General features: G+C 39.4%; 1 protein-coding gene across 5 annotated transcripts; it reads left to right on the top strand.

Annotated features, from left to right (window-relative positions):
* The first annotated feature begins 3,148 nt into the window (after positions 1-3,148).
* Positions 3,149-21,900, top strand: CUNH18orf54 (chromosome unknown C18orf54 homolog). 5 transcript variants are annotated; one of them, XM_041639115.1, is made up of 10 exons: positions 3,149-3,335; positions 3,508-3,794; positions 5,650-5,969; positions 7,076-7,305; positions 7,547-7,548; positions 8,120-8,287; positions 11,322-11,424; positions 17,149-17,280; positions 19,192-19,262; positions 20,501-21,900. In XM_041639115.1, the coding sequence occupies exons 3-10, from the start codon at positions 5,687-5,689 to the stop codon at positions 20,571-20,573; spliced, it is 1,062 nt and encodes a 353-aa protein (XP_041495049.1). In that variant the 5' UTR covers positions 3,149-3,335; positions 3,508-3,794; positions 5,650-5,686; the 3' UTR covers positions 20,574-21,900. The 5 variants fall into 5 exon arrangements, with proteins under 5 accessions (XP_041495049.1, XP_041495045.1, XP_041495047.1 ...); XM_041639111.1 differs by having other exon boundaries at positions 7,076-7,864; positions 8,137-8,287; XM_041639113.1 differs by lacking the exon at positions 7,547-7,548 and having other exon boundaries at positions 7,076-7,381; positions 8,137-8,287.
* The last annotated feature ends 6,098 nt before the right edge of the window (positions 21,901-27,998 follow it).

The following is a 27,998-nucleotide window of genomic DNA, read 5'->3' on the forward strand; positions in this document are numbered from 1 at the left end:
TGCTTCATTGAACCCTTTGCTTAAATGTCAACTATTCAGACAAGATCATATTCAAAGCAATTCAGTTTAAACACATTTAATAAATCTCTCCTTGCTGGTAAGTACTGCAAATGACTGTTTTCATTCCACCACAGCCCCAGACTGAAATTGGGTAGTGATTAGGTCAGGAGAGCAGGGACTTAATAGATAAGATTAGTGTGTCTTTCTAAGTGACTTCAGACAGCTCATTTGTCCCCTCTGCCCTGAGGACACAGCCATGAAGTGGTAATCTGTATTCCAGAAGAGTGCTCTGACCAGAAACCAAACGTGAGGGCACTCTGCTCAGACAGAAAGCCTCCACGACTGTGAGAAACCAACATTTGCTATTCATAAAGTACTTGGTCTACGGTAATAGGTAGTAGTTTCCTTAAAGGGACTAAGTACAGCAGCAAGCACAGCCAAAACAATTATGGCACTGTGTCTGCCGTGACCATCTTTAGGCGGCTGGGATGTCATTGGTCCTTTAACCCATCAATCAGTTTTCAGTTGGGGAAGCCTGAGAGATGTTACCGAGAACACGGCAACATATCTGGATTGAAAGCCCAACTCTGACACAGAAGCTGGTAAAATATTTAGGCTCTGAATTTCAACTTCCTACATTTATAGAAAGGAGATACTAATACTCATGAGGCCCATAGGGATAAGAGAGTTATTTTATGCAGACTTGTTTGAAGCAGTGAGGAGTTTTGCTCACGGTGCTCAAATCAGGTTAGTTTCTTACAATGAATAGTTCCAGCCATCACTAAAACGTCCCTCAGATAACTGTCTCTCCAGCACATTGCTACACCTTCACACGCAAGTATCACAACATCTGCAAGATCCTTAGCTCTTGTCTAACACTTTGGGCTGGGTCACAGATCTGTGTTCTATTGCTTAGTTTCCTAGAAAGGCAGAATCACTAGGAGATATTTTTTTTTATATTAGAAAAACCATTTTATACTCTTGGTTTCCTTACCTTTCTGAACAATTCTAGTCCAGAACTTTAGTGCCCATTGAAATTATTCTCCAAGTCTTGGTGGAGAGCTCCATATTTGTTAGCCTGCAAGGGGATAAGGAGGAGGTAGAATTATTTTGATTCACGACTTAGGTCAACATATTTTATAAACTCTTCTGCATCTCCATAGAGTCCTTCATTAGCTCTTTATATCTTGATTAAAAACACAGTCCTCAGTGGAAGTGATAGTTCTTCCTTCTCTATCACTGCGAGCAAACACGCTGGCCAAGGTTACTTATAAGAGAAAGCGTTTAGCTTGGAGTTCATGGTCTCAGAGGGTCCGAGTACATCACGACAGAGCAAAGGCATGGTAGCGAGAACAGCTGAGAGCTCACATCTTTATTGTCAAGTGGGAGGCAGACACACACACACATGCTGAAAATGGCACAAGCCTTTTGAAGTCTCAAAATCCACTCCCCAGGGACACACCTCTTCCACCAAGGCCACACCTCCTAATATTTCCCAAATAGTTTACCAACTGGAGACCAAGAATTCAAACAGCTGAGCATATGGGCCATTCTAATCAAACCACTATCAAGTTGTTTGAAAAGCAATCTTTTTCTTTCCCCCTTCAGTGTGAAGATTGAACCTATCACCTTAAGAAAGTGTTCTGCCACCCAGCTTCATCCTGCAGGGGGAGCTCCTTCAGCCAATAGCCTTTAAGATACCAGCCCACTTGGGCGTGTTCTCCTGTACTACAAATGCAGATAAAAAGTTTGTGTAGTCACTTGCTGTCTCTTTCTGCTGCTGGATTCGGTTCCTGTCTCTGCTAGAGCGAGTGTTGATCTGTGAGTCTACCCCTAAATAAAGAACCCCTTATTATGGAGTGTGGGACTACTTTATTGTGTTCTTCTACAACATCCCAAAGACGAGAAACTCAAAGCAATAGCTAAAAAGAACTTTTGAAAAGGACAGGTTAAAAAGATACCTAGATGAAATTTAGGTTTTTAAAGAATCTAGTTTTACTAAGGCCATGCAAAAACATCGTTTGGCTGGTCTCAATATGGGCTTTCCTAGCATATAAAACACAGGTTTTTACTTCTCAGCGACTTATGTAATACTGGTCTAGACATTTCACAATTATTGGCATTTATCACTAGCTTTACGTTTTTCCATAGGCGGTATCATTATTTTAAAACCATTGCACATTTCCACAATAGATGTGTGTTTAATGGATCATTGAACTGTATTTTATGGCGTCTGAAAATTTCATTTGCTAAGAGAAACTGGAAGGTAAAGTTTAGAAGGTCAGAGATGGTACAAAGGTGCAGGACAAATTGTAGTTCTATTACCTGACGATGTAACACTGAATGAACTAGACCCTATTAGGATAGAAGTCAAGGAAGGATGTCTTCAGCCATAGGGTCAGTGGAAAACCACCTTAGACTAGTGTTGAGATAGCATCTTTTTTTTTTTGATAGAGCGAGCACTCGGTTGCAACTTGATTCTTCCCACCTCATATCCTGTCCCGGCCTGACAGACAGGTTCACACAAGTTAGTGATCTTTACGTTTGTATAGTTTCCCTCTTTCTGTAATGCCCGACCGGGTCCCTAATCCATTTTGGGTCACTGCCATTCTTCCTGAGAACCAAGTTCCCCAAAGAGTTTGTTAAATCCCATCACAGGTCCATCTGACTTCTTCCCTCAGTCCTAAAATCTAGATGGAAGCCCAGGTGGGTCAGAGTCCTGGAGCCCTGAGGAAGGACGAAGGACTTGGTGGGCTGACTCTGTACCTATGTTGGGAACGGGATTCTCTGAAGTCGCACAAAGCTCACTGGAAAGACTTGGGCTTTGAGGATCTGGGTCTCAGAAAAGGGACCCGCAACTTAGGGCACCTCCACATCTCCTACAGCCCAGATCCCTCCCACAGCCCAGGAAGAAGAGCAGTGGCCGGGATGTGGAGGGCATGGAACCTGGATGTTGTCTAGAACCTTCCCATCCAACTCGGAGAGAAGACAAAGGAGAAACCTCACCTCCCCGGAGGGACGCCGACCTAACGCCCCTCAACGCCCTTTGACCTCTGAACTCTCCGCGGGGCTCTCGAGCCCCCTCCCCCCCCCCCCCCCCCCCGCAACCTCCGCGAGCCCAGCGCGACGCAAGCGCCCGGCGGGCGGGCCGGCGCCATGTTGGGTCGGTTTGAACGCGAGCGCGGGCGTCGAGCCGGCCTGTGGCCGCCGAGGGGGATAGCGGTCCCGAGGAGGGCGGTGTCCGGCTCAGGGATGCTTTGTCGCGGCGGCGTCCGGTTTGCAGAAGGCCTGGACTTTCGACCGAGGGTCTGGAAGTCGCTTTAAAGAGCATCCTGGTGAGCTGACGCATCCTTCCTCGGCGGGACGGAGGGAAGCGGAGGAGCCGCCCCAGGAAGGGGCATCCCGGGGTGCGGGGTTCGCGGGTTCGGGGCGGGGGCCCGAGGTTTCGGCGGCTGCAGGGCGGCTGCAGGGCGAATGTGCTCACGGATGTGTCACCGCCATCCACAGGGTCGCTGCTGCCTTCCCGCCAACCCCGATGGGCCGTGGCCCGATCCATGGACGCTCCCTCTGCAGACTGAGCCGGCCTCTGCGTCCCGGCATCAGAAGTCTCGGCCGCTCCGGTCTTCCGGGCGTTGTTCTTAACTCCCAGAGCGATCGTCTCCCTTGCACCCTTTGGCACAGCCGTCTGTGTTTTGAATCAAGGGAGTTGACATTTCTTGCCCTGAGTTGGCCTCGTTCGACACGATGGGTTTCGTTTTGGAGAATTCAAACCGAAGCGCTCGCGAAGGGGAATGGTAAGATAGATGGGGTTTACTTAAAATATGCATGCTTCGAAACAGTCCCGTGGTTAAAATGGGAGGGACAGTATCATAAACAGTATGTTGATAATTGTTGGAAGCTCAGGGATTTCTTAAACTATTCTACCTTTTTCACAGACTTGAAAACTTTCCATAAGAATTGCTGGTTTCCTTTTGTGTCATGTAAATGGAGTTAACCCTTGGCCACTCAGGGAGAACTAAATCCAACAGCTTTTCCCTGTGAAGAGTTTGCTTGTTTTTTAAGGTTTTGTGTAGAATTGGCAGCCTGATTTGTATTCTGAAAAGACATAAACGGTACCTAAGCGGATTTAGTTGAGCTAATTTAAAGATTCGTAAGAAGATAAAGAAAGCATAAAATCGACCTTGCCTAGTACTACTTTAAAGAAAAACCTACAGCAGGCTGCTGAGCAACTAAGAATGTTGTTGCTAACCCATAATACCTCCTCCCGCAGCCCCTGAGTGCTAGGAATACAGGCAGGAGCTACTGCAGCCCTCTGGTTTTTATTTAATTAGAAAAGTTGCAGATCTCTGTGAGTTCGAGGCCAACCTGGTCTACAAGAGCGAGTTCCAGGACAGGCTCCAAAGCTACAGAGAAACCCTGTCTCAAAAAAAAAAAAAAAAAAAAAAAAAAAAACCCAACAAACAAAAATAAAGAAAAAAGAAAAAAAAAGTTGTTATATTTTAAAGTCGAATTTGTCATTGATAGTATTACACTAAACAAAATATTTCCAAAAATTTCGCCAGAATTAAATTATTGACCTTACAGCATCATAGCACGTGTCCTGTGTGTAAATTCTTAGTATAGAGAACACTTCAGCTCTCAGTGACTATTGTACTCTGAGTTAATACCTGTCTGGTCTGTTCTTGTTTAAAGAGTTCTCTCAATTTTACTGGAAAAACAAAGCTGAATACATTAAGTGAATTTCAAAATCAGTTAAACTTGCTTAAGAAAGGGGAATTGAATCTACTTAAGAATTGAAAATACAGGAGGTGGAGAAACGCACTGGTTAAGAGCACTGGCTACTCTTCCCCACGACCTAGGTTCAATTCCTGGCACCCACATGCAGACTCATAGATATCTGTGACTGTAGTTCCAGAGGATCTGCAGCCCTTTCTGGCTTTCCTGAGCAACAGGCAAACATGTGCACAGACATACACGTAGGCAGAAAACCTGTACACAAAATAAGATTTAAAAGAATTAAAAGTACTGGGGATATGAAGGTCAAGAGGCGATTCTTATTTTTAAAAAGGCTTATAGCTAGCTCATTCTGAAATAAGATTTGTCAATTAAATTTGTTAATTTAAGTATTTTGTTCTCTATAGCTACTTTTTGGGGGAGAGAGTTAGCTAAAGTTTTATATTGTTGCTTGTCTTTCCTGTTCCTTGTTTCTAATGCTTTATCCGATGGCTTAAAAATTGACTACCTTCTGCCTGTAATGGAGGCAGTAGGCTTATAAGTTTTAACAAAATACTGTCTCTTGGCTAATGATAGGAATTGTGATGTCATAGAACGTATGACCAAATGAAAAAAGGATTGTTCATTAGCAGCTTTTAGGACTTTTAAAAAGTGAGTATCTTTTCCTTGGTATTCTGAGTTTATGCTGAAATAGTTTTTGTATATATATTTCCAAGCCCATAGTAGGTATTCAGTTTTTTTCTAAATCATTCATGAAATGGCTAATAGTAAAGGTAATGGGAAACATTCAGAGCTTAAATAAGAACATTTATTGTTGACAACTAATTTTATTAATGAAAAAATTAATGTTTACTTATTTAATAGTTTTTATGGCTTATAATCTTGGCACTGTAAGAGTTTGTTTTTGTATTGCAGTATTTAATGGAAACAAAGAACTTATTTTGAGAAAACCATGGCAAAATCAACCCCAAAACACAGACTTTGTTCTCAGGAGTCTTCAGTTTCCTCTCTCCTGGCCAGCTGCAGCCTGAGTGGCGGTAGTTCCTCCAACTCTGGTGGCTCTTTTCAGTATAAGGACAAATTGTACAGCTCGGCTTCTGAGGCGTTACAGGCCTACATTGATGATTTTGATCTACGCAGAGAATATCCTGGAGCGAACCCTGGTGGAGTAAAGACTGGTGGAGCGTCTCGTAACATGCTGCGGTTTTCCAGCTATGTGCATAAACCGACCAACGGTATGCTGTATTCTTAGGCTTTCTTGCATTCGTTTATATCCGGTGATTAGCATATTTGAGTAATGTGTCTTATAAAGTTGGATTTCTTTTTGTTATTTTGGAATAAAAATAACTTTTATTTTGCCTAAGTCTTTATACTTTCTGAAACACATTGTATACTTGTCATGATTCCAGGAGTTTTTCCCTAAGATCTTTTGACCTTGGAGAGGACAATAGTAAATATAATTACCAATAGTAAGTGACTGATCTTAAACTCTTAAGCCACTTTTCTGTGGCATGATGGAAAGAATATTGCTATTGCCTTAACAAGCTAATGCCTAAATAATCCCAATCATTCTGAGTTTATATTTGCTCAGTTTTAGCTGGTCAGATAGGAATATTATTTTTTATTGTCTATATTCTGTGGATCAATAGTCACAGTATACTCAATAAAGCTTTCATGAAGACAAGTTGGAAAAATGAGATGTTGATAAGAACTGTACTGAACACTTCCAGAAATGCACAGAGTGGGAAGGATGTGGGTGATGTATTCCTGAAGAGACCTAGAACGGTATTCTCTGTGTGGCCATGCCATTGCAAGGTGCCTATGTGGTAGCCAGTTTTCGGTAATCAGCCTTAGTGATGTGTTAATTAAAAGGAATGTCCTCATTGAGAAAGTTGAAGAAATAGTAACTTAGAGAACACACACAAATTCGGGTGATTGGTGATACACATAGGAATTAAATACTGAACAGGTCTGAAAAAGCACATTTTATAATTACCAGGTTATATATTTATGTTTAATATTTCTATTCAAAACTAGTAATAAAGGGAAAACACCAAAAAGATTCCTAATTTTTTAATTCTCATTTCCTGTTAAGTGTTGCATATGATAAAGAAAATAAGTAGGGCTGGAGAGATGGCTTAGCGGTTAAGAGCATTGCCTGCTCTTCCAGAGGTCCTGAGTTCAATACCCAGCAACCACATGGTGGCTCACAACCATCTGTAATGAGATCTTATGCCCTCTCTGGCTTGCAGGCAGACACACAGACAAAATACTGTATACATAACATATAAATAAATATTTTAAAAAGAGAAAATAAGTAGAATTATCCTTTATTTTTCAGCTTTTGAAAACCTTGATCACAAACAGCACTTAAACTCCTTGGCCTATAGAAGGGAGACAATTGCTGATATGGACACCATCAGCCTGACAACTGATGATTTGTTAAGACTGCCAGCGGACGGCTCTTTTTCCTTCACTTGTGTTGCCCCTGGTCATCGGCCAAGCAAGAGAAACAAGAAATACATTGGTAGACCGGATTCGTCGGACGTTAAAAAGAAGCCAAGTTTTTATGTAGCCTCTACTCCCAAGAGCAAGGATAATGTACTTACTCCTGATATACATACAGATGTAAATGGAAAGAAATGTGGTAGGCCCAGAACCCCCAAACCTATGACTAGAAATAATAAATGTGTTTTGGAGTCACCTTTTTCCTTTCCTAAGGAATCGTCTTTCAAGGACAGTTCAAAGTACGGTCCTGAAAAGAACTATCCAAGATGGCTCACAAGCCAGAAATCTGATCTTAATGTCTCAGGGGTAACTAGTATTCCTGATTTTAAGTATCCAATTTGGCTCCACAGTCAAGACTTGCTACCTGATGGAAATAGTCAGAGGGTTTCTAAGTTACTTAATGAAGATGCATATTCCCCCAGGCATAGTCACCAGACACAAAGAACTCCTCCGCCTACAGATAAAGTAGATGGCTTTGAATATTCTTTTCTACCTCCAAACTTTACAAATTCCTTCAGTGAGAATAAAGGATTAGTTAATGAATATAAATATGATCCCGAAAATAGCCAGTGTCAGTGTGAGAATCCACTTCTCCCAGGACAATCCCCAAAGCCGTTCTGTGGTAATATTTTGTTTTTAGTCTTTTATTTTAAAACAAATGGCATGTTAAAATTTAATGTATTCTGTAGAAGCTTTATGTTGTAATAGCGTATTTTTATGATGTGAATGATTAGCACTTTAAAGCTATAGATGGTCTCTGTTTTCTTTGTTTAAAGTATCCCACTTTGTCCTAATTTGCTGTCGTAGTAGTGCACATTCCAAATATTCTACTTCCTGTTCAGTATTTTTTGAGACTTCAATTTTTTTTTTCTTAAAGAGTGTTTTTAAAATTAGGTGACAAAATCGAATTGCTTATCCTGAAGGCTAAGAAGACTCTCAGGCAGCCTCCTGACGACTTACCAAAGCCTGTGGCGAAGGATGACAGCCCTTGCTCCTTAGATAAACTTGAAGCAGAACGATCATGGGAAAATGTCCCTGTTACTTTGTAAGTGACGTTGTTAGTGTACCAAATGGAAAAGTGCTATGGCAACATCAGATTTGCTTTCCATATAACTTAATAATTAACGGTGGAATGATCTAACTTTTGTATTGCTTAAGTTGTAGTTGTCATTTGTTAGCATAAGATGGTGTAATGTTTTGTATACTTAGGTAAAATACATGCTATATATGTTCATTTCATTTTGGTGTCGATTTTATATATATATATAAAACATGTAACTAATATATATATATAACATATATATGTGTTCATAACTGTGTGCCTACATATAATGGAACTTGACAAAATTTATTTTGCATTTGGAGTAGCGTTATTGAATTCTTATCGCTTTTACGTCTTCCTGACACCTGTTACTCATTTCTTGTTTACATTTTGATTTTCTCTTTTAAGTCATTGCTTTCCTGAGATGACAGTACATTTTTAGAGATGGTCTGTTGTAGTTCATAGGGTTCTTTTCATTTGTATTCTCTGCTTTCCTATGATACTCTTTTGGAATAACTCGAAAAGCGCCTGCACACCTAAGATGAGCATGGTGTTGTTCAGCGCTTCCTTCTGTAAGGATGTTTATTCCTTAGTGTATTTACTCCATCTGAACTCAAAGAAACACAGTTTTGCTAAGCTGTATCTGTTCTGATTTTTAGGCTCTAATAGTTGATTGTCTTGCAGAATCCCCTGGATCCTTTTTCCTTTTTGGAGACAGTGTCATGCTCTGTAGCCTAAACTGGCCTTCAAGTCTCAGTCCTCCCCTGTCAGCCCGCCAAGTGGGTTCTCCTCCATTGTTTCTGAGTTGAATACTTCACTTTGGGATGCCAATGCTGACTCTCATCCTTCTCATCTCTTACTTTTCTTCTTTGATACCAGTGTAAGCTCTTTAAATTTTGAAGATGGAGAAATGATAGTTACGTAGGGTTGTGGAGAGATTCAGTTGATTTGAAAATGGAAGTACTGAGGCTAGTTTCTGACCAAGGGTGTTGCTCATAAAGCTACTTTCTCCTTCTAGTTTTATTTCTCAAGTAATTTCAGCATTATCTTTTAAAAAGGGAATTGATGACTAGCTTATGTAATGTTAACTTCTTTTTTTTTTATTGCCTAGTCAGTCTTTGTGTTAGTAAAGAATAGATATAATAAATACTAGAGCTAATTAAGAGCAGAATTTTCGAATGCATTTACTATATATGTTTTGCATTTAGATTCTAAAACTTGTATTTTGTACAAGTAATATCAATGATTTGACCCAATAACTTGCACCTAGCATGTCATATTTGGAGAGTTAGCCTACAAGTACACTTATAGAAAAAGAAAAGATATATTGCTGGGAAGAATAAATAGATCTCAGTTGAAGACTGGTAAAGTATTCCAGGATGAAAGAGAATGGAATGGGAAGCAATACAGTTAGTGTTCTAAAAGCAGAAAATAGATGCCGGAGAGATGGTCAGTTGGTAAAGTGCTTGCGCAGGACCTCGGGGTGGCTCTTCAGCACCTGTGTAAGAAGCTGGGTGTGCTGGTGTGCACTTGGAATCCCAGGGCCTGGGGCAGGCAAGACGATCTCTGGCTGACCTGGAAAACCGTGGTTGAAAATAAGATAGTAATAGCAGAAGGCATAGAGATTGATCTGGCCCAGTCTGTCCACACATGCACACCATGTACACCATGCACACCATGCACACCATGCACACACACCCACAGCCTCCCCAACACAAAATAAAAGGTAGAGTATAGTCAAAATCAGCTAATTATACTTTAAACAATTTGTTGTAAAAATTTTAAATATAAAAATAGGATGTGTAGTGGGCCACTCTGTGGTCTGTATCTTCAAAGGATATATGAAACTACACTGTGGAGTGGCGAGCGAAGACCACTTGGACTGAGAAAAAGCGTATAGCAAAGTGTAAGTGAGATATGTCAACAAAAAGTGCTTCCTACTAAGGAAATGATTATTAGCATGCAATGTTCAAATTTTATAAGAAGATTACTGGATATTGTATTTTTAAGTTAGAAATTTAACTTTATAATGATATATAAAAAGTGGGATAATTTCAGAATTTAAAATTGGGAACATTCTTACTTTTGCCATGAGTACTCCTTTACTACTCAGAACATGAAGAAGTGGCTACTAAATATCTGAGGCACATGGAGAATTAGTTCTTTTACAGTACCTCTGTGGAATAAGGACAATAAATCTAGGTACTCAGGATTAAACAGGCAAATTACCGAAAGTCATAGGAGGTGGGACTGGGATTGGAATTTTCAGTTTGGGATTTAGATTTTAAAATTAAGCTTTTTCTCAGTTTTCCCTGTGTGGTTAGCAGTTCTGGAGGGTGGGTTTGTCTTGTCTGGAAGTAGGAGGACATAAAACTGCCACTGACGTAGAGACTGCACATCTTTGAGTTTTCTGGTTATCATTAGATAAATAACTTTTTGTATGGATGGATGGCATGGGGATTAAACCCAGACTCTCCCTCAGTATTTACTTGGCAAAAGGTACTTGTCAAACAGACGAATTTCTGAAGCTGTTTGTAGCCTGGAGAGTCCATGGGAAGCTGTTCCGTAGCCGGGAGAGTCAGTTGAGGAATAGTGGTTTACTGTATGTGTGTATTGTCTGTAATGCTGGAAAGTGAAGCAAGGGGATACAGGAGGGCTGAATTCTGGTACTGGTTTAAGGACAAGATGGAGGAATTATTGCATAACTATAATATGAATCATATCCATGACATTTATTTTTTTGGTCACAACAGTTTGAACAAATTGTTAAGTGTGTGTGTTCATGTATGCGATTATAGTGTTGTAGAAGCTGGAAGAGGGTGTTAAATCTCCTGGAGCTGGAGTGCCAAGTGGTTGTGAGCCACAAGATGTGGGTGCTGGGAAAATGGGGTCCTCTGCAGCCATAGCAAATGCTGTTAGGTACTGGGCTGTTTCTGCAACCTCTCTTGTTTTTAAGTGAAAAATTTAAATGATAGAAGGCCTGCTTTTTAAACCTGGGGAACTTAACTACTGCTTGTATCCTTTAAATCCTGTTTAGCAAGTCTCCTGTCCCCGTGAAAGCTGATGACAGTCCTCAGCAAAGTTCCAGGACACAGTGTATTAGTGAGATTCTTGAGGACGACTTAAGTGATGGGAAGCAGGTGAGTAAAGTTAATGCTTATAGTGGAAGAAAGTCTTTGGTTAATTTGTGCATACTCATTTTTGTGCATACTCCTCATTCTGTGCATCCTCCTCATTTCTGTGCATCCTCATTTCTGTTTTTTAGTATTTTAAAACAATAGCAAAAAGTTCCCAAATTCATTTCTCCCCAACATACCCACAAACCATGACCACTTTCATGATTTTTAATATTCTAAAGTACAAGAAACTAGAGTCAAATTTTACATGCAGTTTGAATTGTCATTACATTGTCTCCCCTTTCCACCCCAAAACATAAAGGAGACCGTTCTAGAGGAAATGATCTTTCTTTGTAAACCAGTTCTCTTATAGTATGCCTACCATAATAATTTAAATTATTGCGTTATTTTCAAAGTCACTTTATATGATTTACAAATACAAATTTACACGTATGCATTTAAGAAATGATACAGAATTTGACTTAAAAGTATAAGTTTGACCAACATGCTCAAGGATTATCAGTATGAGTCAGTGTAGCTCCAACAAACGAAATAATGGTTAAGAAGTGGCTACATGGCCAGGAGATTTATGAAGTAGAAAATGCAGTGAGATTCTAGAGAAGGAGTAGAGCGCTCACGCGGAGATCATAACAATCTGCAGTATAGTAGTGAGTTGTTAGAGTGAGCCAGCAATTGCTAGATTTGAGATGTGTCTTGAAGGAATTCAGATAGTTTACACCAACTGCTAGGGTGATGGCATTACTTAGTAAAGGATGGCTGGTGGAAACAAGTGTTCGGGGAATGGGTAAGGTTAGGGCAGGTCTAGACGTGTCCTTCTAGCCACACTCTGGTCTCTTCGATTGGTATCTGTTTTTCCACAGCTGTGACCTTTTTTTCTCCTTCTAATTCTGGGTCTCATGAATTTCCTTAGCCTTCCTGGAGGAAATGCTTCAGTTTCCAGGAAGTTCCCCATCCCTTAGCAGTAGCTCTAAGTAGTGAGGAGACACCACTATAGCACCAACAATAGTAACCCATCAACGATAGAGAAATACAGGTTAAGTTGACTAAAGCCCATATTATGTCACTGATAACCAGCCTACATAGGGTGTGCTATTACTTAGAGTAGTTGTGGAGGCAGAAAATGAGGGAAGGGAAAAGGGAGAAGCAAGGCGAAATAAAGGACAGGAAAAGTAAATAGAGGAGTAGGGAAGAGTGTTTTGGAAGCAGAGAGAAAGGACCAAGAAATTAATGAAAATAAATTTCCAGTAATGAAGAATTTCATAACTAACATTAGACAAATGTAATGGTAGAATAACAACAATAAAAATATTAAACGCTTTTCTTAAAAAAAAAGATAAAGTCAAAATAGTACTAAATACATAAAGGGGAAACAAGGCAAAAACTGTCTCTGAAAAAATACATAAATAAGATTAGATTAGTATATTAAGGAGAGTAAAAAATAGAAACAAAGTAAAAGTAATAGCTAATGAATCTGCAAAGAGAAAGGGAAACAGCGAAAGAGGAAAGGAAAGAAGAAAAGGGAAAATAAGGTTGCACTTGGAATGGCTTTCTGGTGGTCAGATGTTGGAGACTCTCAGCTCTGTATGTGGATAGAGTCAGCTGAACTTCTGGGCTCTTAGCGTCTTTCCTGTGATCGGTGCTGGTGCTGAGCTATGTGGTTCAAGGGTGGGTTGTCTACTAGAGATATCTTGTAACTTCCTTGTGTTGGACCTCTGCTGCCTGTACTTAGATCTGCCGTCTATGTGTTAGATTTGCCCACCTTTCAGCTACTCCCAGTTCTTCTTCAAAGTGAAGCTTGCAGGAACCTAGCAAATATTTTTGGAGTATAGACAGAAGGCAGCTTCTACACTGAGTTTGTGTAGGCCGATGCCTTAAACTCTTAAACATAACCATTCTGTTAGTGGTATAAGACTGGGTATTAGTTTGCTGGAGCTTCAGAGTTCATGGACTCTACAGTGAATTTCATTGCTTCAGACCTCAGATTCTGAACTATCAGACTCCATTGTTTTTCTCAGTTGATAAAACTACAAAGGGTGAGTCTCCTTCTCCCTGTACCATTTATTACCTGAGCTGAACCAACTGATGTCTGCATTTTATTTATCTGTCTATCATCTATCTATCTATCTATCTATCTATCTATCTATCTATCTATCTATCTATCTATCTACATACCTACCTTAGCTGTCTATCTATCATCTATATATCTGTTTGTCTGTCTGTCTGTCTATTTACCTACCTACCTACCTACCTACCTACTTACCTATCTGTGTGGTTTATCAGCATCAGGGCCTCTTATTGTCAATAAAATTCTCCCTACATCTATTTCAGCACCAAATTGAATTTAGATTCCCAGTTCTCAGGCGTTAGGGTATCTTAATTTAAACAAATAGGTACTGTGGTAGTTTGAATGCTAATGTCTCCTATATTTTTATATCTTTGAATACTTGGTCCTCAGTTGGTAGAACTGTTTGGGAAGGAATAGAAGGTGTGGACTTGTTGAGGAAGTATGGCATTTCCACTCTTGGGACTTGGGTTTTGAGGTTTCGAGAGGCTTCTGCCATTTCCAGTGTGTTTCCTCTCTTCCTCCGACTTGTAAATCAAGATGTGAGTTCTCAGCATAGGTTCTAACTCTCTGAAACTGTAAACCCAGACAATTGTTTTCTTTCATAAATTGCCTTGGTCATGGTGTTCTATCACAGTGCAAAAATAAGTGAGACTAATGCCCTGCCGAGATGCCAGTGTAGCAGTGTAGCAGGGCTCTCCGTTGCTAGTGTCCTGCTGGAGAAGTCACAACAGAAGGTAACAAAAGCTTCAGCCATTTCTGAAGCGTGAGAGAGCTGTGATCTTATCTTGTGGCTGAGACTGCTTGTCCATGCTCACTAGACTGCCTCACTCCCCTGCTGCTAAGGCTTCTGTTTCCCACTCTTTACAGAGAGCTCTTAGGTTTGGCTTGCTTCTTTCCACCGAGTTGGGTTCTCCTTCTGTTTCTTTGCACTGCTTAGCTGTCCTGTCTTATTTTCACAATTTCCGTAGACCAGTCTTTGTTCTTTTTGGGACAGAGTCTATTTTTTTTTTTTTTTTTTGTTTTGTTTTGTTTTGTTTTCTTATTCTGGTACTGCTCTGTAACCAGCTCACTGGGAGGCTGTTTTCAGTCTGTTACTTAGAAGATGTTTACATAGTTTTATGAATGTATGAAACATTACTGAATCAGAGGAACAACAATGATGTCCTCAGAGACATTCTCTATTAGACTTCAGTGGTAAGTCTCAGATTATTGAATGATAAGTACTGATTTTCAGCCTAACTGAATCCTTACACTGCTTTGTAGTAAAGCATAATTGAATTAAAATTGGCTATGATAATTAACTTTTAAGTATATAGTTCAATGACGCTTTAGATACTTGATATTATTACAGCCTTCACCAACAACTGTGTCCAGAACCTTTTCGTCTTCCCAAACTGAATCTCATTACCATTTAAGCACTAACTTCTTATTCTTCTCCCCCACCTCCTGATAGAAGGAATATATCTTGTTTTCTCTGTGAAGTAGCCACTTTAGGAAGCTCCTAAGAAATGTCATGAGCCAGCAACACTCAGAAGGTAAAAGTAGGGTTGTGAGTGTAAGGTATAAATTCCCAAATAGATGGGTAAATTAAATATCCTTCCAGGCTGTCTTCAAAGAATCAACCACCCTGTATAGTTAAGTACTGAATACAATGAAAGTTAGTACATTTGATTATTAGGTTGTAAAGAGGTAAAAAGTCAGCATCTCTACATGAAAACCTACACACATGCATGCACACACATGTACACTCACATATGTAATTGAAAATTTGTTTTAAATCTCATGTCTATGTAAGAGGAAAGGTAGTGTTTCTGAATTTATCTTGTTTTATTTTACATGATTTCCAGTTTTATTCATTTTCTAGCAAATGTAATTTTCTGTTTCGTTATGCCTGCATAGATTTCCGTTGTGTTTATGTACCACAATTTCTCTATACATCAGCTGTTGCTGGACATCAAGCTTGGCTCCATTTCCTGGCCATTATGAGTAGTGCAGAAGGTTTCTCGGGCATGTTGATGTAGTTCTTTGGGTACCTAACCAAGAGTAGTAGCCAGCTTATATGGTAGTTCTTTTCTTAGTTATTGAGGACCAATTATTCCATTTACATAGTGACTGCAAAAATTGTACATTTTCACAAGCCAGTGAGTAAGGCTTTCTTTTTCCCTTATCCTGACCAGTGAAAACATACTTGAAAGTGTGTGGAGGAACTGTTATTTGAAATCTAGGCCTCACTCAGTTGATAACTAATTATTTTTAGGCATTTGAAAAGAACATTTTGCCTTGCCTGGATCCTGAAGACATTTTTGTTTAAAAGCTATGGTTTTAAGAAGTTAAATAAATGTGTGATACTAATTTGAAAGTATCAAGGATGAGGAGGAGTATGCAAACCTGCTTACTGCTATTTCTAAGTGATTTCCCCTGGAGACCAGGTGTGGAGAGGGGTGAGTTAGTAGCACTGATTTGTAAAAACATTTTCTTTGATCAGTCTTTTCCAGTGGAGTGACTCTGGGTATGTCAATGACATTCCAATCTCTCTCTCTCTCTCTCTCTCTCTCTCTCTCTCACACACACACACACGCACACGCACACGCACACACAGACTTTTTTCTTTGAGAATATATATACACACACACACACACATATATATATATATATATATATATATATATATATTAAAATGATCTTCTCTGTCCCCATTTTCACCCTCTAAGTTTTCCCACGTGCCTCCAACATGCCCCTCTCTCAGCTTCGTGTCTTGTTTTCTTTTGCTGTTACTGTTTTTTTTAAAAAATAAGACTAAATTAGTTAGTGTTGCTCATATGTGATGCGGTGTGGCATCATCCACAGAAGCAAAGAAACCTGCCAATGGCCACATCCTCAAAAAAGAAAGATTCTTCCTCTCCCAGCAGCTCTCAATCACTAGTCATGCCTCAGAAAAGGATGGGACTTGGAGATAATTTGTCATCAACCTGGGATGTTGGCTGGTTTGTCTTCTGTAGCTCTTGTCCATGTAACCAGAGCTCTTGTGAGTTCCAGAGGACCACCACAGCAGTCCTCCCTGCCCTTCAGCTCTTTCTTTTTCCTCTTCTGTGGCGTTTCCTTAGCCATGTGCCACTAATATAGATGACTGAATTATGGCTGAGAATTCACTCTTGTGTTCTCCTCACTTGAAGTGGTTTTGCATCTCTTCATTGACTGCTGTCTACTACAACAAGAAGCCGCCCTGACCAAGACCGAGAGCAGCTCACATCTATGGTTATAAATATAAATGTTTAGAAAGTAGTTGAAATAGCTTGATCATTATAACATTAGTAAAGTTCTGCCTTCGACCTGTGAACTCATGTAGCTATGGACTGCTGATGAGACATCGTAGTATTCCTTCTGTGAAGCAGCAGTTTTCCAGTCCAGTCAGACAGCACTACCCTGCAGCAGTCACGCGCTGTTACACCAACAGGCACATCTCTTCTGGAAGGTTGGCATTGCGACACGCAGTGTCCAGTGCTAGGCAAGACCACAGGTGTAACAGATTTGATTTTTTAAAACTCCAGTTTTAGTACATTGTCTGTATTTTTGCTTTAATTCTTTGCTGGGTAATATTATACAATGTACCTTTTTCCTTCTATACTTGAATAGTTTAATTTTATCATCTTCTTTAAATTTAGAGCTCTACCCTATCTGGAGGCAAACATCATGGTCCTGTTGAAGCCTTGAAACAAATGTTATTTAACCTTCAAGCAGTACAAGAAAGTTTTAATCAGAATAAAAATATGGAGCCAAAAGAAGAGATTGAACAAGTAAGCATGAACTTATGAATTGAGATGCATGATTTTATTTAAAATAGTATTAGTTAATTTCTTCTATCAAGTGTCAGGATACATGACATAAACATGATTTATTTTGACTTGTAGTTTCAGAGCTTTCAGTTTGTAATCTTTGACTTCACTGATTCTGGACCCATGATGAGACAGAACATCAAGGCAGCAATAGCGGTGGTGTCAGGGAGTAGGCTGGGGAATGGCTGTGCATCTCATGATCCTCCTAAGGGATAAAGTGAGGAAGGGACTGGAGACTAAGTGTAACCTTTGAAGGCAGGCCCCCGTGAGCAACTTCCTTCAGTTAAGTCCAGGCTCTTAGTTTCTACAACCTCCCCCAAATAGTGCTACCAGTTGAGGGTCAACACTTGAGCTGTAGGAGCATTTTGTATTCACATTTAAAGCAGATTTCACCGGGTTGTTTTAGGTCTACCTCTAGTTCTGTGTAACACAGTCTATTCTGGAGAACTCTGTTAGAATTATGCAGTTTTTAGAAACTGTTTTACCCACAACTAATATTATTAGACTTCTAAAGTGGTCTTCTCTTTTTTTTGCTTCTGAGCTATTTTTTCTGCTTATTTTATTACAAATCCAGCATCTTATTTAGAGATACTGCTGCTACAGTTATTGTATGAAAGGCATCGATGCCATCTCTAAAACCATGCAGAATTAATCTGACTTCTTCCAAACACAAAAACTTCTTTCAGGGCTGTGAAGCCTAAAAAACGTTTTCAGTGTTAGACTTCTTCACCTTCGTACTTCAGAAAAGCAAATTTATTTTTGTTGCTATGTGTTCATTCACACTTCCGAGTACAACACTTTTTTAATTTGTGTATTTCCTAGAAACTTTGAAAAATTTGTTTCTGCTTCATACGATTCTGTAGGGGATGAATTTTCAAAATACAGGACCATAGACGTTATATTCTCCCATATCTACCGGCAGTGAATTCTGACTGCCACTTACTAGCAAGTGGGACATGAATATAAACCAATTAACTGCTTTACTTTACGTTTTATGTTCTTTTTTGTGACAAACAAAATTTTGATATTTCTGATGCCATATATATTAAGTAGGTATGGATTATAGAAGAGCTGAATCAAGCCGATTGGTGCATATCACCTTCTATAGGTATTTTTTTATGGTAAGAGCATTTAAAATCTCTTTGAAAATTTCAAGCCCATTAATCATTATTGACTATGGCCACCATAATTATATAGTAGCTATCTTGCACTCACCCCTCCAGAGTGTAATTTTATATACTTACCAGCATCTCATTTGTTATTGCTCAGCCGGCCTCTAATTTACTGTGTGATCCAGTGGCTGGAAAAATTGCTCATTGACTGAGAAGGCTTGCTCTTCCAGAAGGCCCACATCTGGTTTCTGGCACCCATGTTGGATGACTCACAACTGTCTGTACCATTAACCCCAGTCCTTTAACAGGTGTACCTTTTAGATCCATATGTGAGTGAGATTACGCATTGCTTGATTCTCCTGTGCCTGGCTTGTTCTCCTGGTCAGTCTTATTGCCGTTCATTACCGTCACTGAGCATGACAAGTGAGTCCGCTCAGTATCCCAGTTTGTTTGTTTAAATTACAGTATTCATTTTTTCCTCCTGACACCCTAATTACAGCGTTAAAGTACAGGGTAACCCGTCCTTCACTTACTCTCTTAAACATCATTGACACATAACCTTTTATGTGAAGATGCAATTTCAAGCAAAAGTAAGGTTCTTTAATGGACATATGTTTAGAAGCATATTTTAGAAGAATTGGACAATAAGTAGTTGTAGCTTTAGCATGAAGGAAAAATGAAAGTATTAATTGCTTTCCAAAAATCGTTTGGTATAACTAATTATTCCATATATTTTCAATATCTTGTTTTTTAATAATAGGTATCAGAGGATGATTTCTCTAAACTACAATTGAAGGAAAATATGCTTCCGATTACTAGATCTCTTCAAAAGTAAGTATTCTTTACTAAGATGGACACAAATCCATTTTAGTCACCTATGTGACAAGAATCAGGGTGGAATTCAGTTGCACGGTAGGCATGTCTAAACTTCTTGTAGCACATACATTTTTTTAAATTTATTTTAAAATGTGATTTCTGTGTGTGTGTAGGCCAGAGGTCAACACTGAGTGTCTTCTTCCTTATTCATAGAATCCACTTTATTTTATTACTTTTTTTTGGAACACTGCTTTCTCTTTAATCTGTGTGTCGCTTTCTATTTAAATAATCCAAAGGACTAAAAAGACACTCATTTAAAATATAACGCACATGCGTTATTCTTTTTTCTTTTTCTTTCTTTCTTTCTTTCTTTCTTTCTTTTTTCTTTTGAGACAGGGTTTCTCTGAAGCTTTGGAGCCTGTCATGGAACTAGCTCTTGTTCCAGGCTGGCCTCGAACTCACAGAGATCCACCTGCCTCTGCCTCCCGAGAGCTGGGATTAAAGGTGTGCTCCCGGCTTCAGATTCTCTTTTCATCCTAAAATAAAAGCAGCAATTTGAGATGTGCAGTACTGTTGTGGATACACTGTAATGATAATTTGTTATGAAATGAGTTATCTAATCATAATTGTTTTGTGAAGGGTAAGAGATAAAGATTGATGTCCATTCTTCTACATGTAGCTTTTGAGTTTGACCAGTACTGTTTGCTGAGGATGCAGTCTTTTAATGTGTATTTTAAAAAAATCTAGGTTGTTAGTGTGTGCATTATTCAGCTGTACTGGAGAAGTTGCTGGTATTCCTTCTTAGCAAAAAATGAGTGATATTTTTAAAATTAAAGCTATCGTTATGATAAATATTAAATGAATTATATGCCTTGTCTCCCAGATGATGTCTCCATGATATAGCATGGCAGAAGAAAAAACATTATTACGGAGTTGTTGGAAAAATTATATGAAAAATGTTTTATTAAATAGGATACATGTGATACTGTTTTTATTAGGTCCTGGCAGATTTGCTAAAATTTGAATATCAGATATTTCAAGAAAATGTTTATAGAACATTAAATTATTTTCGTTCTCACTTGTTCAGATGTCAGAGTTTATAAGAAACAGTTATTAAAGTTTTGTTTTTCTGTAACTTCATTTCTTACAGTAGTTCTGAAGTCAATAAATATATAATCACTTTCTTGCTTTCTACATTGGCTAGTCAGTTCTCACTATTGGTTTATAATGTATTTTTTGTTTTTCTAATAAAGGGCCTTACAACACTTATCACGCCTGAGAGACCTGGTCGATGACACCAGTGGGAAACAATCACCAAAAATGTGAAGCGGGAAATAAAGCTTTAACCACAGTAAACAGTCATCATACAACTCAATATGTACTTTTACTTACATTAGCAAAGTAAATATAAGCCATATATTTTTCTATGGCTACATCAAGTGTATTTCTAAAAATCTAAACTTGGAAATATTTATAGGCCTAATTTCATACAGAACTTGAAAAAACACTAAGGTATGTCCTGAAGTGATAACTTGGGTCTTCTGACCAGAAAATATTTAATACTCAAAAGTGGACAATTTCCTTTCCTGCCATTCATCTGGACCCAGCTCTTATTGACATTCTCATCATTTGTCATTTAGCCCTTTGTTTGATGTTAAGGAGCTCTTTAACCTCTACCCTAATATTATATTTGTGTGTATACTAAATATATTTAGCAGTTTAAGGAATACCTTAAATTGTTGTATCATATGGGTTTTTTTCACTTCTAAACTTTCATAAATTTAATATTTAAGATGTTATATTTGTAAGTGACATTGATTTCTAATAGCTGGTGACTCCATGCTAATGGAATGTTTTTTGATTGTGATACCACAGTAACTTCCTATTTAAGTAATTCTTCTGATTCTTTGTAGATAATCTTGATAATACTTAACAGTTCACACATCATTTTAGGGTATATTTGAGAATTTAATATTTGTTATGTGATTATTGTCTAGCTTTTAGTTTTGGATTAATTCCAATCTATTAAAAGCTGTAATTTTATGACAAATGTAAAACTAAACAAGAAATGAGTGTGGAAAATCCAGAAATGATTGTAATGGAAAGCTCTTTTCTAGAGTTGTCCAAATTTGTCTCTAGATGGAACTGAACAGAGCTGTGTTTTTCAGTTTCTACTAGTGAGTATTAATGTTTATAAGTAGGAAACAACAGCATCAATGAGGCATAACTAATGCATTTAAAGTGATAAAATTAAAGAATGCGTATGTATATGGTCAAGTACTACAAGTTAACATTTACCAAACGACTGTCTCTTTAATAAATAAATTTATTGTTATATAGAATTTTTAAGCGCATATGGCTAAAGCTAGTAAGGCACCATTTAACATCAGATGCTATAGAGTAGACCCTGTCTTTTGTGTTCCCTAGCCAAGGAAGTTTCCCACCTATTTATCTGATTGACTAGTTTGAGAAACTTTTACCAGTAGAGTTGTTAGCACTAAGAAGATCACTTTGCTGCAGACATTATATTTTGTTACAAATTCTACTGCTTAGAAAATGGCTGATGTAACCAACTATACAATTACTTTGTAGATTAAGTTATGCCTGAGTTCCTTGCTCGTGCTCTCTCTCCTTCTGCTCCTGATTTCTTGTTACTAATATCTTTTATTTATTTATTTATCTATTAAAGATTTCTGTCTCCCCGTTACTGCCTCCCATTTCCCTCCCCCTCCCCCAATCAACTCCCCCTCTCTCATCAGCCTGAAGAGCAGTCAGGGTTCCCTGCCCTGTGGGGAGCCCAAGGACCTCCCACCTCCTTCCAGGTCTAGTAAGGTGGACATTGAGCCTATAATTCGTGATCCTAGAGAAGCTAAATAAGAAGGTGAACCCAAAGAAAAACATATAGGCATCCTCCTGGATATTAACCTTCATCAGGCAATGAAAGGAGACAGAGACAGAGACCCACATTGGAGCACCGGACTGAAACCCCAAGGTCCAAATCAGGAGCAGAAGGAGAGAGAGCACGAGCAAGGAACTCAGGACCACGAGGGGTGCACCCACACACTGAGACAATGGGGACGTTCTATCGGGAACTCACCCTGGCCAGCTGGACTGGGTCTGTATGCCTGGCTTTTAAAATGAAGATTGTAACAGGGTTATGTCAGGAAGGCCTGGGAGAGTCATTTCACTGTAGACAGTTTCTAAAGAGAGATCCAAGGTATAAGTTACAATTACGTATTAATTGATCTCCGATGGCCCCTGCACACATACGGCATTCACTCATGCTGTCAGACACAATGAAAAATACCCATCTTCCTCATGACAGTTATTTTTCCTGTGCTTTCAATATAATTTAATTTTATTTCTATTCCACCCTTCACAGTATATTACAAAACCTATTTGGTGGAACAAGTGCTGCCAAGCACAGGGTTGACACTTGGGGTTTTAAATTCTCAGTTTGGACAATCACATGTTATGGAGCCACCATTACCCTAAGTATCATGGGATTTCCCCCTTCAAAGTCTTCTGTACATCCTATTATCACCTCCACCCTTGCAAAGCCATCTTAAAGTGAGGTAGATCATGCCCACTTCAGCCTTATTTCCTTTTAATATTCCTACTGATCTTTAAATAGAATCAGAAGTTTTCTAACTATTATAGCTAGACATAGCAATTCTGCTTGCTTGAGCTCTAAACACTTGGGGGATTTAAAGGTTTTTGATATTTTGCATTTTACTCGATAAGCAACCCATTTTTCAAATGTAGAACTAAAGGAAAGTCTATTTTTCATATCTGGCTGTCTTAGTTGCTCTGTCCAGCTGTGATAGGGTGTCCAAGGCTGGGTAATTCCTCAAGTCCTTTTCTAGTTCTGGAGGGTGAAAGGTCATCAAAATGCCATCATCTCTAGCTGTCTTTCTGTTGAGGGCTGCTTTGCTGCCAAGATGGTGCCTGGCCACATTCTCCAGAGAAGAGGAATGCTGTGTCTGCATGTAGCAAATGATAGAGCCCAAAAGGAACCAAGTTGCTTATGTCAAGCAAGCCCTGTGATAAGGATGTTCGTCTATCCATTCATGAAGGCAAGTCCTTGGGACTTAAATACATTTTGTAAGGCCCTGTCTGCTAATACTGTTGAGTTGGAAGTTTGTAGTTCATGGACATGGGGGGACTCAAACAGAACAAAACACTGCTTTGAGCCTGGCTTGGTGACAACTATCAGTTTGGGTCTATATAATATAAAAATAAATTTGTATATGGGGATTTTAATAATTTCTAAAGTTTTAAATGAAAGATATGCAGGAACTCTCACTTGGTAAGCTAGAGCTGAAGAGAGACAAACTCAGAAAAAGACAGGCACAAGCCAATTAAGACTGTACTGAAGTGCCTGGAGTCCACTAGGTGGCAGATGGAGGTTACTGTCTTGGCGACATCAGATCTCTTCTTCTGTCACTAGGCAATAGCCAGTCTCCAGGGTGCAGAACAGTTGTTGATGTGTCTTCGTTTGCTTTTCTGTGGCTGTAATAAATAGTTTGATGAAGGAAGGTTTGTATCAGCTCAGAGTTAGTGATGGCATTCCATCACCGACAGTCAAGGCAGTAGGAAGTTGTAGCAGCTGGTCACATTGCGTCCCAGGATCAGAAGTTGAGAGCCATGAATGTATGCCGCCGCTGCTGAGCTGTCTTATTTCATTCAGTCTAGCATTCTCTGCTTAAAGTGGCGATGAGTCTTTGTGAATAAATTAAGGTAATCTCCCCCAGGCATGCTCAGAGATCCATTTCTCGGATTCTCCATCCTGTTGAGTTGACCATACCGACCACCACCGTGAGTGGGCATTCAGAGAACCACAGAGAGTGAGCTGGAGCTGGCTAGAGTTGGGGTGAGACTTGTAGCCTGGCACTGGAAGTCATTCAGACAGCCTGTTCTGGGGTAGAGACTGGAACAGAGTGCTATCCCATGTCTTTTTTTTTTTTTTTTAAGATGAAAAGGTCCAAATCAGGAGCAGGAGAGAGAGCACGAGCAAGGAACTCAGGACCGCAAGGGGTGCACCCACACACTGAGACAATGGAGATGTTCTATCGGGAACTCACCAAGGCCAGCTGGCCTGGGTCTGAAAAAGCATGGGATAAAACCGGACTCGCTGAACATAGCGGACAATGAGGACTACTGAGAACTCAAGAACAATGGCAATGGGTTTCTGATCCTACTGCATGTACTGGCTTTGTGGGAGCCTAGGCAGTTTGGATGCTCAATTTACTAGACCTGGATGGAGGTGGGGGTTCCTTGGACTTCCCACAGGGCGGGGAACCCTGATTGCTCTTCGGGCTGAGGAGGTGGGGGAAATGGGAGGCGGTGGCGGGGAAGAGACAGAAATCTTTAATAAATAAATAAATTTAAAAAAAAAGAAAAAAAAAGAAAGTATCCCATGTCTTAATACAACACTTCCTCTACTGATAGTGTAGTTGCCAGAAATCATTAGGAAAAGCCCCTTCAGGATAAAGGCTCAGAAGGCCTTTAAAATGTTCACTAGGATACTTATTGCTCAGGTTCTAGTGGGGCATTGCTGGGAGGAAACAAAATGTCTTAGCTTTCCACTCCTTTCTCCCTTGGTTTGCAACATAATACCCAAGAATAAGTACCAAGAATAAAATTCTCATGCTACCTTAGAAGAATTAAAGAACCGTGAGGAGTTTGCACTAGTGTTTTTAACACTCAAGAATCCAATAACTTTATAAAAGAAAGTAATTTATGACATAGAAATCTGGACCAGTGCAAGAATTGGAGTTTTTGGTGTTTCCATGTTCTTGTCTTCTTATTCAAGTAATTGAAAATACGGTTCATGCAGTTTTGCAAATGGAGCAAGATAATTTGATTTGGAGATAATGATAGTGCAGATTAAAGGAGGACGTGCCCAAGGATTGGTAACAAGCCACGTGAGTGAATACTCGAGAGCCCTTGTTACCATTTACGGCTGCTTTTATGGACTCGAGGAAGAGATGCTTAATAAGGGACATAGTTTGGGTGGTTCTCTGTTTCGATTAGGTTATGTAGTTATTTCTGCACTATGTATGTCCCTTATAATGCGTCTGATTTTCATCATATGCATGCCCAGTTATGCGTAGGCATATGGTGGTAAACAGAGGATCTTCCTTAAAAGGTTACTGATGGAAACAGTTTTTCTTTTTACTGCTCATGTACTGGCAAACAGCTGAAGTTGAATTGACCCTTCTGATCTACACATACCTGGATACCTGAGGAGTACACTTGAATGCTCTAAATCGGATTATTTCCAGAAGTGGCAAAACTACCCTTGTTCAAAGATGGCCGTGTGTGTAGCCTGATAAAGATCAGAGGTTGAGAGGGTTCCAAAGTTGCTAAGTGCATTGCAAGGGAAGGAACTAGGCTTCTAAGTGTATACAAGAGTAGGGTTGTGCATAACCCAAAATCAAATGGGAGTCCCAAGTACAAAATTATCTCTCCTGCTTGTGTATCTCAGAGTTACTTGAGTGTTTTCCTTAAAACATCAGGTCCAAAGACAGAGCCTCCCTTCTATTTAGGTGGCCATTTAACTTTTCTGTAAATATTTCTAGAAATAGAAAATTATCTGTTATTGGAATTCTTTGTTTCGTTTTCTTCAGTTAAGCGATGATTTGCTTTTCTATGCCGTCTATAGATCATTTCCAATTTTACCTTTCAAGATGAATCTCATATATATATTTCAGTCTTTCTAATACAAGTAATGTTCAGGTTAAGCATTTAGTATCTAAATTTTTTCATGGACTGAAGTTTTGTTATTTTTTTTTCAGAAAGCTGCCTGTCTTTTCAGTGTTGTGGGTTTTGTTTGAAATGCGACACCAGAAAGCTAAGATGAGGTGAAATGACTCTGCATTTGATTCTTGAATAGTTTGTTACTCTGCCAGACGGGGGATTTCTGGGGAGCGAGGGAAGGAGAGGGTGAGAGGGGGCAACAAATAAGAAGGCATGTGAGATCCCAGCTAACTTGGCCACATAGCTAGACCCTGTCTTTAAAAGGGAAAGATGATGTAAGATCAAACAGTTAAGTCACCTGGGAAAACAGTCATCCAGAATGAGAGGCATGAGTTTATCCAGGAAACAAAACTTGGGTTTTCCATAAAGGAATTGGGTAAAAGTACACATCATAAAAAGACCTGGACAACATCCAATACAAATACAGTGGTTTTTAAAAAGGGTATGGTCTGAGCTTTATGGGAAGGAGTCTTGACTTCACAATCAGGCAGATTTCTGTTGTGGCTATGTTATTTACAAGCCCTTAGTTGTATATGAGTGAACTTGATCTTTCTTTTGGTGATGTGGCATGAACCCAGTACCTTATTAGTGCTAGGCAGATTCTGGGCTCCTGAGCGATTCCCTGGCTCTCCCACTCCTTGTAGTTTTAAGAGTTAAATGAGAGACAGTATGGCTGACACCTGTGTTCTCAGTAAATACTAGCTGCTATGCTGTGATTTAATTAAGGGAAGCACTAGTAAGTCAAGGCTACTTCTGCCTTGTGTTTCCCTGATGTATTCTACCAAGAACACATAACATAACAAAGATCAGATGCTCTTGCATCTCTTCTCCATTTTTAATATTTCCTATCATAGTGAAAGACAGGTTTCTAACGCGGAAACCCCTCTGTGACATGGCAACAGTATTTCCTCATCTCTGCAAACCAGAGCATTTTCTCGCACTCCTTTGCTCTGTGAGCCAGACTTAGTCCTACTCTTTTTGCAGATTGCAGATACGCTCTCCTCCAGACCTTCGTTCTATTCTCTTGAACTTACTCTGAGTTTGCTGCCGCTAGGTATCTGCTCAGGGCCCACCCTGACCAAATAACCTTTTTGCGGTTGTCATTTGTCCTTTATTCTTTTATTTTTCTTATTTTGATATTGATGACAGAGACTTGATCTCATTCATTGATCTGTCTCCACCAGGTAGAATAGTGCTTAACAGTAAAATGCCCCCATGAATATTTATTTACTGAATAGCAGAGGCAGAAAAGGTGGCTTGAGGGTCTAGTTGAGACCTCTGTGTATTCTGTCCATGTTGTATTGTGCAGGTCAAGAAAGATTGGAATTTTTGGTGTATATTACTATGAGTGTTGACTTTTTGTTAGTCACTGTGCTAACTTGTGCTTGTAGTAAGTACATTTTCTTTCAGTCTACGAGCTGGTTTCTTATAAATGATAACCATGGCAGTTAATTTTCTCTCAATAGTTGGATGTTTGCAATCCTTTTATTTTTTTTAGGGACAAAACAGACCTTTTGGTGGGCTTTAAGTAGCCCATCAGAAAAGAGTAGTTTTTATTAATGATTTATTTTTAGTGTCCAAGGCAGGGTTTATTCTGTGTAGCCCTGTCTGTCCTGGATCTTTCTCTGTAGACCAGCTAGCCTTGAATTCAGAGGTCTGCCTGCCTCTGCCTCCCAAATGCTGGGATTCAAAATGTGTGCCACCATGCCCAGTTAAATAATCTTTTTCAAATGATTGAGTAAAGTAGGAAACGGAAACAATCTGAATTGTTCAGCCAATGACTGGATAATGAAAATATGGTACATGTGCACAGTAGGAATATTATTCTGTGATGAAGAAAAGACAGTGGCATGATTGACAGGTAAGTAGATGGAGCTAGGAAAAGTTGAATGAGGTAACCCAGACCCGGAAAGGTAAATGCTGACTGAATCTTCTCATCTCAGCTCCACATCTTCAGATGTGAGTTTATTCCATGGAGTAACTGCAGCA

The sequence above is a fragment of the Microtus oregoni genome, unplaced genomic scaffold, assembly GCF_018167655.1.
Source record: "Microtus oregoni isolate MIOR12 unplaced genomic scaffold, Mior012 000057F_ref0000458, whole genome shotgun sequence".
Lineage (NCBI taxonomy): Eukaryota > Metazoa > Chordata > Mammalia > Rodentia > Cricetidae > Microtus > Microtus oregoni.

Coding starts and splice junctions, on each gene's coding strand:
- CUNH18orf54 (XM_041639111.1), top strand. CDS start 5,687: ATGGCAAAATCAACCCCAAAACACAGACTTTGTTCTCAGGAGTCTTCA. Junction 5,970..7,075: donor TGTGCATAAACCGACCAACG/GTATGCTGTATT, acceptor TTTATTTTTCAG/CTTTTGAAAACCTTGATCAC. Junction 19,263..20,500: donor ATTACTAGATCTCTTCAAAA/GTAAGTATTCTT, acceptor TTTCTAATAAAG/GGCCTTACAACACTTATCAC.